General features: G+C 59.4%; 1 protein-coding gene across 1 annotated transcript; it reads right to left on the bottom strand.

Moving 5' to 3' along the window:
• Window positions 1-1,993: 1,993 nt before the first annotated feature.
• PTMA (prothymosin alpha) lies at window positions 1,994-10,246 on the bottom strand (the record flags this gene model as incomplete). The annotated part of the gene is made up of 5 exons (XM_082003466.1): window positions 1,994-2,041; window positions 2,490-2,563; window positions 5,115-5,211; window positions 5,904-5,975; window positions 10,199-10,246. The coding sequence occupies 5 exons, from the start codon at window positions 10,244-10,246 to the stop codon at window positions 1,994-1,996; spliced, it is 339 nt and encodes a 112-aa protein (XP_081859592.1).
• Between the last annotated feature and the right edge of the window lie 967 nt (window positions 10,247-11,213).

Here is an 11,213-nt window from a genome sequence, read left to right as displayed (position 1 = left end):
TGACCTGGCTGCTCCCAGGAATCAGGAGCAGCTGTGACCCTCATGGCCAGAGCCTTAAATGCATGACAGTCCCTTTTAAAAAAAAAAAAAAACAAAAAATCACCCCCCAGCATCTCAGCGCTACCTGCCGGGGTCGCAGGGCGAGAGGAGGAAACAAGACCCAGATCTGGCAAGGCTTCGGCATGGGGCAGCTGGGGAAGGGGACTCGCTGGGGCCAGGGCGAGGGCTTGGGAGGCGCAGACACAAGGTGGGTTCCTGCAAACGGTCTCTGCGCACCTGGCAGAGCAGGCTGAGCTATTCTGAGCTCCGAAGCCCTAGAGAAGAGAGGAAAAATTAGTTGGAGGAAGGTTTGGAACAAAGCGGCAGAGGTCTAGGGTAAGTTACAGCATTTCTGGTCTGGTTAAAGCGGACAGACAAACCCCAGCCTGCCTCCCACCACCAAACCACGGCTAACTTGGCGCCCCAGAAATGGCTGGGTGGCTGGTGCACCCCTCGGGGACCAGTTCTGGCCAAATGCAACCCCTGCTAACACCGCACACGTCCCACCCCACCGCCAGCGACGCTGTGAAGAAGCCCCGCGCTGCCTCTGGCAGCCCCAAGGAAGGGGAGGCATTCGCACGGCCTCAGCACCCACCGCCCCACGGCCGGAGGGTCACCCACCCGCACCAGACACTGCGAAGCGGCCGTTTTCGGCAGAGGTTCTCACCCCCGCCGCACCAGCCACATGCGATCTGCAACAAGCCTCATTTTAGAGGGACAGAGCACCTGATACCCACACCCCCAGCTCCCTTTCATTTCGCCCCTATTGCGGAGGGTTTCCCCGTCTAACCTGTCCCTACAGACCCCCAAGCGCAGCCGGAGGGTGCGGGGCGAGGCAGCCGCCATGCTCGGGGCAGAGCTGCAGCTCTCCAGGGAGCGCAGCCCCAGGAACAGCGGCAAGGGGATGGCACAGCCCTGCGCTGCGGGCACCAGCTGGGACCCCAGCCCCCAAACCCTCCCCACCAACACCTTGCACCCCACTACCCTCTCTCCAACTCTCTTCCCAACCCAAGTCCAAAGCAAAGAAAGGAAAGAGAGAAAGAAGGGGAAAAATAAATAAAATTAAAAAAAAAAAGAAACAAATGAAAACCAAAATAAAAAGCAGCAGTTGGGAGGCAGCCTTGTTAGGACAACTCAGCAAAATAAAATTCCGGTTTATTGTTGGACAACATTGTTTCACACATACATCAAACAGGCCAAAAAAAGAAAAAATAAAAATAAACAGCAACTTCATAGACAGAAAAAAAAAAGAAAACCTTTTTATCTTTGGCCTTGCCACCTCATACAAACCACGATCTATGGTACAGCTAAAGTACATACACAAAAAAAGTTACTGGAATGCTCAGAATAAGATTGTAAATTTTTTTTTTTGCATTTTTGTCTTTTTTTTTTAATTTTTTTACAAGGTTTTGTTTTATTCTCCTTTGAGATAATGGTTTGGGCCTGGTCACACCACAAGTAAAGTCAGAGATAGGTAACAAGAGAGATATACACTTCAAAGCCCCCCTTTTGGTCAATCCGAGATCACTTAAAAATGGCGGACCTCCTAACAATATGTACAAAAATATAAAATGTAAATAAAAAATACAAACAAATTCTCCTTTAAAGTACTTTTAAGAAAGAAAGCAGGGCCTTGAAGTTTTGGTGCTTGGGGTGGAGGGGGTCTGTGGGGGAAGGGGGGGGGTTCTCTCCCCGCTAACGGGCGAATCGTTTCGTATGTTCGTTGAGTGGCAGCGCCGCGCCGGGGGGCCGGGGACGACGGGGTTCACTCTACTTGGTGAGGATGACCACGGCGGAGGGGGGAGGAAGGGTGTGTGTGTGTGTGTGTGTGTGTGTGTGTGGGGAGGGGGTTGCGACGGGAGGGAAGGGGATCCCAAGGGTGAAGAGGACGCGCTGGCCTTTTTTGTTGGTTTGTTTTCCTCCTTATTTAAAAAAAATAATAATAATTTGCTGCCTAGTCATCTTCATCGGTTTTCTGCTTCTTGGGATCGACGTCATCATCCTGGAGGGAAAGCAAAGGTGTCAGGAGAGGGGACGGGGAGCAAGGCTGCCGGGGGTCCAGCAACAGCCTCACCAAGGTGGGCAGCAAGGCAGGAGAGACTTTCAGGTCCCTCTGTTGCCTCAGGGACAAGGACAGCGCAAGACCAGCGTTTCCCCCCTTGTCCAAAATCCTCTTCACAGCCAGCTCAGAGGGTGCCCGAGCACCCCCGCCCTGGTCTGCCACAAGCACCCCAGGGCTCCCCAGCCCAGGCGCCGCACAGCCAGGGCAGACACCCCGCTAACCAGGCCAGCGTATAAACGGAACTGGGCCGTGTCCCTGGAGAGGCACGGGGAGCATGCGGGCAGAACGATCTGGCCCCAGAGCCCAGCCCAGCCTCTCCAGCCCCGCTGACACTCCCCCCAAGCCCTCTGGGGACACAGGTGCCTCAGAAGATGGCTGGTCTTCCTACCTCGTCATCCTCAGCTGCCCGTTTGCCTGTGGCTCCCTCAGCCTCATCATCCTCATCACCATCCTCTTCCTCACCTGCATGGAGAAAGAGAGGAACATGAAACCCTCTCGGAGGGTGACAGCACTGTGCAGCCTCCCCTCTGGGTTTAATCCTGGCTCAGCCCCACACAGTGATGTCCAGCATCCTGTCTCACCAGCTGGCACGGACCCTGCTCAGCACAGCAAGTGCCCAAGGACACAGGGGTTTTGGGGCATCCCCCAACTGACATGACCCACCAAAGGGGAAATCAGGATTGGCAGCATCAAGTCTGGCTCATGCTGCATTTGTAGCACGGGCAATGGGACAGCAAAACCAGCAACTACCCCAAGCACTGAAATCACAGGGAAAAAAAGGGGGGCCGGGAAGAGAGGAAAAAACTTTCTAGTGGGTGCTCAGCCTAACCGTTCCAGATTACTTCTGCTTCCCTTCGCAGCTATTAGTCCATCTTTAATGAGTTAAGAGAGCCAGAACACATTAGTTCTGAGTCAGAACACTTTCTAATTATCAGAACAGCAAACAAATGCTACCAACTTATCTTACAGCCAGAGAGGAGGGTGAGCAGAGAGCTCCAGGCTTTGACCCACTTTGAGTTCAAATAGGCCAGTGGATCAGAACGACCATCTCATTCGGCCAGTTTTGGGAGGTCGGGGGCAAGACCAGAGGCCCAGGAGGAAGAACAAGCTCTCGGCCACTGAGACAAGTCTCTTGTGTAACAGGAGACCCTACTAAAACTTAGAGCGTTAAGGCCAGTAAGCTGGCTTTAAACCACCACCATGAGCCACACGTATAGACAGCCAGGGGGATTAAGGTCAGCCCATCCTCCCCTCCCCTCTCCCCAACGTGTGCTCAGCCGCAGCGTGGCCCATGCGGCGAGAAGGGCCAAGATTAGCTCCAGGCAATGGATCAACACACCAGCAGCCATCACATGCACTGGGCCGGCCGGCGGGTCAGGTGACAGCACCAAGCTGATTGGGAGCATTTTTAGTTCTTTGAGCTGCTTTAAGCAAAGCAAATAATGAGATGGGACAGGGAGACGGGTGAGAAAAGTATACCCTCAAGCACCCCTCTGCTGCCAAACTCCAGAATGGAGTTTCCAAGTGTTGGAAAAAAAGCCAATTCAAGCTGCACTTGCTGCCTTCAAATCTCTCTCCTGCAGCTGCTCAGGTGCAGCTTTCAGGCAGGGATCACCCGAGGGCAGCAGGCACGGACGGACAGAGCTGTGCGGGATCCTGGCAAGGCGTTAGCACCTCCAAGCACTGCGTGCCAAATCGCGCCTGCACTCGGTGGGCTGGGAAGAGTGAGGCTGGCACTGCAGGACCAAAGCTCCCTGGGCTTGTCACAGCAGTATCCAAGCAACACTTCCACCTCGCATACATATGCCTGCAGCACACACATCCCCCCTCCTGCCCAAGGGGAGCTGAGAGAGACAAGTATTCCCCCCCCCACCCCTCCACCCCAAAGCAGGGTTGGAGGCAGATGGGCTCAGGACATCACACAGCAATGCTGTGCTCTGACCCCAAGGGTTAAAATCACAAGTACAAGCAGGACCACAACTCTCTTCCTACCAAAGGGCATGGCAGCCAGCAGGCTGCTGAGAGCAGAGCACTATCCCAAAGGCAGCAGCTTCCCCTGCTTACACTGCCAGAATAGGTGCTGGCCTAATGGTCATTAAATTTCCAGCCCCGTCCCTGTCTCCCAAAACTAACCAACAGGTTAATAGGGCAGCATGTAAACTGAAAATTCACAGGGGATTAACCTAGTAACAGATAATCAGCAGCCCTGAGTTCGTTTCAGCATAACAAGAATGGTTTCTCCCAGCCTTAACGAGTGATAAAAATAAACAATTCATCAAAATAAATTCATCCAAGCAGATCTTGGGGGGAAAAAAAAATAATAGCGGGGAGGGTGAGAAGTGATTCGGCAAGTCACTGCTGGATTTCTGGTCACTGCTGCCAAAATCCACTTCCAGGCCAGGTCAGGTCAGGAAGCAGGGGAGGGCAGGGAGATGCGGGACACTGCAGACAGGGAAGGTTCAAAGCAAGCCTGTCCATTCCTGTTGGAGAAGCAGGGAAGAGCTGCAGGTTCCTCTGCCCACTTCCACATGGCATCCAGCCCGAGAAAGGGCTGGGGGAGGGGACCACATCAGCCTCTCGGCATGCTGCTCCATCAACAAGGATTGTGACGTATCTCTTGTGCCAAAGCACGGCCATCCAGGGCTGTCCCCGTCCCACCAGCCGGCACTCGCCTTTGCAGCAGCCACTGCTATCAGAAGAGTCAAGGGCAAGTTTTACTACTTGCATGGAAGGGCTAATGCGCTTATTCAGCGCCGCGGTACGGTGCCGTCTGGCCAGAGGAGGGAGGAAGGCAGGCATCTGCCCTCAACCTGCTGGAAGGGATTCAAGGCTGACTTCACTCTCAGCACTGGTGGCCTGGGCAAGCGAGGAAGGACCGAGCCTGGCTGGAGAGTCACCCGGCTGCAGCCGCGAGGGGGAGATGCTGCTCTCGGCTCTCCTCTGCTTCCCGGGAGTCTGCTGTCCAGGGCAGGATGCAGCATGGGGTGGGGGTGGGGGGAACAAAGAAAGTTACCATCACCCTCTTCCTCCTCGTCTTCTTCCTCACCACCTTCCTCTTCCTCTTCATCTACTTCGTTGTCAGCCTCCTGCTCTCCGTTTTCCTCGTTCTCCTTGGCAAGACAAAACATCACTTAAAAAAATGCACTGGGGAAGGGAGAAGGGGGGAAGAAACGTTCAGCAGAAGTGTGCGTCCCCACCTTTCCTGCCTAAAGCAAAGCACCAGCCCACCGGAGCCCCAGGCGCGCGTCCCGCTTCCTGCCTGCCTCCACATGGCGCAGGCAGCCCAGGCACGAAAGATCAGGTCTAGAGTAACTCGGGGCTGCAGCTTTGAGGCCAAGACAAAGACTGCAAGGCTCTTGTGACACATTGAAATGCAGCAGAGTGAATTTACCCCCAGCATGTTAAAAATAGGAAACCAACCGGTTTACTTGTACACAATGTGTTTCCCTGTTCAACTGATTGTAACACTGTAAATCTAGGGTTTGGGTTTGTTGTCCCCCCCCTGCCCCACCACCCCTTTTCCAGTCCCTAGGGAGGAGGTGGCACAGATACAACCTCATACAGCTTTCAGGGAGGGGACCCAAGCCCAGCCCTTCCTTTCTGCCCACAGGCTCAGGAGCATCTGTTGAGCCTGAAGCCCCAAAGGCTCAAGAGCTCTGCACAGGCACAGTGCTGCCATTTGGAGGGGTCCCCTCTCAGCAGGGCTGGGGACAAGCTCACAGCAAAAGCATGAAGGGAAAGGAAAATAAACCAGCATTGGCATTAAGGGCTGCCTCTCCCTGCAGACTGTAGCCATACTCACAGCGTTGCCGTTGGCCGGTGCATCTCTGCCATTTTCTGTTTCTTCAACAACTTCCTTCTTCTCTTTTAGATCCTGGAAGGAGCAGAAAAGCAGAGAAGTCACCCTCATTCCAGGTGCCCGGGTCAGAGAAGCTGCAGATCAGGTGTGAAAAACACAGTCCGAGAGCACGCGGGAGCTAGCTTCTCTTCACACCGATTTGCTCTGCAATTTGGTTGCCACATTCTGGCTCCTCGTTGGGAGTGGGAGAGCGTGGGGGCAAATCTCAATCCAAGTCAGCCTTGCCAGAGAGCAGCTATCTAAAAGAGACTGCTCTGTTTCACCTCTGAGCTCCCAAACACACAGAGCTGGCCGTCTGCATATGCTCAACAGCAGCAGAGCTGGCTGACTGCCCATCTTAGCACAGTCCACGCAAGCTCCTGCAATGCCATGGAGAGCCGGCAGCCCCGTCCAATGTACGGCTGCTCGGTACCTTCACAGCAGGAACAAATCCCAGGGACTCATTAGCAGAGACTGTGGTCTCTGTCCCGCCTGGGGAAAATTGTACGGCAAATATTGCTGATCTTTCTCACAGTGGCAGAGAGGAGACTCCAGTATCCAGCTCACAGCTTTAAGTGTAACAGGATGGGGTGGGGAAAGAAGTCTATTTTTACACTGCTCCAAGAGCCATGCCTGGCTAGTTAGGTTCAAATCTCCACCACGAGCAAAGCAAGAGGAGAGTGAGAGCTTGTGTGTTTTTGCTATTGATCACTGTCAAAATGTCATGCCAAGTCACTCGGCAAACAGGCAGAGGGGATCCAACTTTATGTTCCCGCATAAAGAACACTTGGATTTAACACTGGCATCTCTGCTTGCATCCTCCTCCCCTTCTGTTCCTCCATCAGCTGGAGCGAGATCCTTCAGCACAAGGAGTGTTACCCCAGCCAAGGAAAGCACAGAGAGGCCTTTCCCCGGGGCCAGCAGCACAGCCACACAGCCGGCTTCAGCAGCGACCACGACGTGTTTAGAAGTTGCTGGCAGCCCCCTACCCCGCTGCAGCAGGCTGCTTTGCCCCCTCCGCCTGCCTCACAGCCCACAGCAAGCGGGCACTTTCACTCCCGCTGAGCCACTGCCACTTCCTCACGGGAACGCTGGCAGGTAAGAGCCATGACACTGCTAGCACAACCATTGCTCTGTTTTGGGAGGGTTTCTACTATCCTGCAGGCTGCTTAGGTGAGACAGCACATGGGTTTTAGACCACCGGGTTACTTAAACCACTCAGATCCAGATGGGCACGCACAGATGCTGTTACCGAAGGCATTCAGGCTGCCAGTGCACCGAGGGAAGACTTCCTTTGGAAACAAGCTTTGGGGCAACTACACCTGTTGGTCAACCCTCACCTAATCACATCAGCATCCCAGGAGCCTGGGTTAAAACAAAAACACAACAAGCTCCCTCCTCCTTTCACTGCTCACATACGAATGCCAGGCCACCTCCTCCACACAGCCCAATTCCACCACAGCCCTGCACTGTCGGTGGCTCCCGCTCCCCTATTCCCCAGAGGCTGATCACAACCGTTTCACCTCCCATGCACCACCGTGCTGCTGCGCTCTGCAACCGCAGCCTCACGTCAGGCAAACGGGCATGAGGGCAACAGAGCATTTCCTAAATTAAACCCAGAGCAAATTAAGTAGTCAGAGTTTCCACATCTCACTAAGTCCGACAGTTCTTTTCAAAAAGAATCGTTCACAGAACGTAAGCAATTCTCCCAGTGAAGGAACAACTCATTCCTGGGGATTTTAGCTGGACAGATCTCCAGCCCTGACCTTTCCCGCACCACTGAAGACGCTCTCAGTTTAACGACCATCAGGGTGCCAGGTCGTGAAGTCTGTGCTAGCAACAGGGTAGCAGAGAGGACCACAGCTTCTCCCTTTCCCCAGGCCAACACAAACAGACAGATGTGTACAGCAGCCTCAAACCAGGAGTCCCTGCAGCGGGGCTGCTTTAGCTCCAACGCTTTGACAGAGCCTCTAATTATAGGTGTGGCGAGGCTGTTTGTCCATAACATAGCAATGGTGTTTAGTCATCCCGACGACTGCCCGGGAAGCTCTACCTTCGCTCCTGCGCTGCTCCCGGGGCACACACGCCAGCACTGCAACTGCCCGTGCAGCCGGGACGGGGGAGGCCAAGGGCAGGATCTCGGCGGAAAAGGCTGGGGGTCCCCTGCCCGCTGCCCACCGCCCCAGCCAGGAACCGCGTCCACCCGGGACGGCGGAGGAGCCGCCGCCGTCCGCGCCTCCCGCCGGCAGGGGGCACCCCCCCCCCGCGCCGCCACGCGCCCGGCCGCCGTTCAAACCGCGCGCCACTCTCCGCGCCCCTCTCATTGGCCGCCCGCCAGCGCGCCGGCCGGGCGCCCCGCGGGCTGCCGGGAAGTGTAGTCCCGGCGGGGGCGGCGCGGCGGACTCTGGCTCCCAGGGGGCGGCGCGGGCAGGGCCGCACGTGGTGGGCGCCCCGCGGCACGGCGGCAGCCGGGGGCGGTGCTCGGCGCAGAGCCACCGCCCGGGCGGGGCGGAACACCACCACCCCCCCCCCCGCCTCCCGGGAGCGCTCCGGACGGCAAGGCGGGACGCGGGCGAACGCCCCCGTTGCCTCCGCGCTCCCCCCCCCCGCCATCGGCTGTGCGTGGGGGAGAGGAAGGGGGTCACCTTGCCGCCGTGCGCTCCTCCGCCCGCCCCGCAGCACGGAACCCCGTCCCCCCGCGGGAGGGCGAGCCGGAGACGAGGCCCCCTTCCCCCACGCTGTAAAGGGCAGGGGAAGGTTAACGGCAAACTTGGCGCCGTTCCCCTGGTCGGGATGGGGACCGGCCCGCCTCGCCGCTTCCCGGCTCCGGGAGAGCCGGAGGCAGCGGGGATCGAGCCGCGGCCCCGGAGTGGAGGCCAGGCGGAGGGGGGGGGGGGGGGGGGTGGTGTACGGCTGCGGGAGCGGGAAACAGAAGTGAAATCGAAATTTGCCAGAAACGGCGTTTTGTTGGTTGTTTTTGTAAACCCTCCTCCCCGTCGGATTTTTTACTTTGCCTCCAGCCCCGCGCCCCCGAGAACGGCACGACCCGGGGCCGCCCGGGGCGCAGCGTGAGGATGCCCCCGGGCACGGCCGCCCCATGCCCCACCGCCTTCCCACGCACCCGCCCGGGTCGGGTCCCCCCGAAACTTTCCCGGCAGCGGCGGGAGGAGCCGGCCCCGTGGCCCCGGCGCCCTCGGGGGACGCTCGGCCGCGGCTGGCAGACAAAGGCGGGCGCCGGGAGCCGCGGCGGGGACTCCCGGGAGAGCCTCTCCCGGCCGGTACCGGCGCTTCCCGTGACCGACTCGCTAAGTTATCCCACTGCGATGAGCATGGCCCGGAGCCCCCAGCCCACCCGGGGCAGCTCCGCCGCGGGGGCTGCCCCCGCGGGGGCAACGCCGAAAATAGTGACTGCCCTCCGCACCCCAACCCCCCCTCCGGGGGCGACTCCGAAATAGTCATACACACACACGCCCGCCCCCGAAGCAGGGCAGCTCCGGCACAGCAGCTCCCCCCCCCCCCCAGGTAACACCGACACCGCAGTTACCCCCCCCCAATCAACCGGGTACAACTCCGAAATAGCAACCGCCACCCCCCGTTTTTTCGGGAGCAACTCCGCAACAGTCACTGTACCCCCCCGCCATGCATGTTCCGGAGCGCTCTTCACCGCAGCCGCCCCCCCCCTCAATCCCTCCCGCAGGAACGGGGCCGAGCGGGACCCAAGTTTGACGGGCTGTCAAGCTCCCGCAGCGGATTGAATGGGGCGAGCGCTGCCCGCCGCCACCGCCGCCATCCGCCCGCCGGAGACGGGTGCCGGGACACAACCGTACCGCGCCCCCCCCCCGCCCCAACTCCCCGAGCCCCTCCGCGGCGGGACGGCCCCGCGGCCACCGCCACCGTCCCCGGGAAAGCGTGAGGGAACGGGCCGCGGAGCCCGGCGCGGCGGAGCCCGCAGCACCGGCGAGGGCGGCGAGCACGTTTCCCGCACGCTGTAGACAAAGAAACAGCGCAGGCTGCTCCGCACGGCGAGCGCGGCGGCCCCGCACCGAGCCCCGCCGCGGAGCGGGGTGGGGGGGGGTGGGAGGGGAGGTGGCTAACTTCAACAGAGAACGGGGGGCAGACGGGTGGGTAAAAAAAAAAATTAAAAGGGGAAAAAATATTTTTTTAATGCAAAAAAAAAAATTGCTTGGGGGTGGGAAAAAAAAGAATAAAGCAGAAAAAAAAGCAGCGAGCGGTGGGCGAGGCGCGGGGCGGCGGCTCACCTTGGCGGAGATCTCGGCGCTGGTGTCCACGGCCGTGTCGGACAACATGGCGGGGGCGTGCGGGGCTGTGGTGGGGCTGTGGCGGCGCGGGCGGCGGCGCGGGCAGAACAATGCCAAGATGGCTTTGCGCGAGCCAGTGGGGACTCACGCGGCGCCACGGCCCCTCTTATAGAGCCGGGGGCGGCGCGCGCGCTGCCCCGCGCCGCGCCCATTGGCCGCGCGCGCCGCGGCCGCCGGCGCTCATTGGCCGCGGCGCAAACAATGGGCACGGCCGCTTAAAGCGGCAGGCGCCGGCGCCGCCGACACTGCGGCGATGAGTTCGGGCTCGGTCTCAGCGTGGGCGAGGCGCGGGGCGGTGGGCGGTAGAGCCACGCCCCTTTTCCTTCCCCTCCCTTTACGTTGCCTCCGCCCCCGCCGCCTCCGCCCCGCCCCGCCGTGTGAGGCGGCGGGCGGGAGCTTTCCCCCACGTCCCCCCGCCGCAGCCAGCCCGCATGTTTGCGGAGGGGCGGGAGGCGTGCGCGCCCGCCCGCGGAGGGCAGGAAAAATAATAAGAGTTAAAAATAATAATAATAATAGTAATGCCGGAGAACCCGCGCTGACACCCCCCCCACCCCCGGAACCCCGGTCCCCCAGGGCCTCCCCGCGCCTGGGGAGCGCTGCCCGCCTGGGCAGCCGGTGGTGCCGGAGCAGGCGGGTGGTACCGGCGAGCCCCGTCCCCCCGGGTCGCCGCTGGGGCAAACCCCCCTCCCCCGCGCAACCTGCGCCGTGTTTTCAGCGCCGCGGAAACTTTGCCACAACAACAACCGCCGCCCCCGGGCAGCGGGGGAGGGGCGGCTAGCCGAGCCCGCCGGTGCCGGCCGCCGCCGCGCAGAAATGCGGGTTTCCCACCCATTTGCTTATTTTACAATTAAAAAAAAAACATATAGGCCGCCTCACCGCCCCTCTCCCCACACGCACACCCCCCCCAACCTTCGTGAGCTCACGGCTTGGCACGCATCGGGAGCTTTCCCGCACT

The sequence above is a fragment of the Phaethon aethereus genome (assembly GCF_964289735.1).
Source record: "Phaethon aethereus genome assembly, chromosome: 9".
Classification (NCBI taxonomy): domain Eukaryota; kingdom Metazoa; phylum Chordata; class Aves; order Phaethontiformes; family Phaethontidae; genus Phaethon; species Phaethon aethereus.
This window is presented reverse-complemented; position numbering and strand designations above follow the sequence as displayed.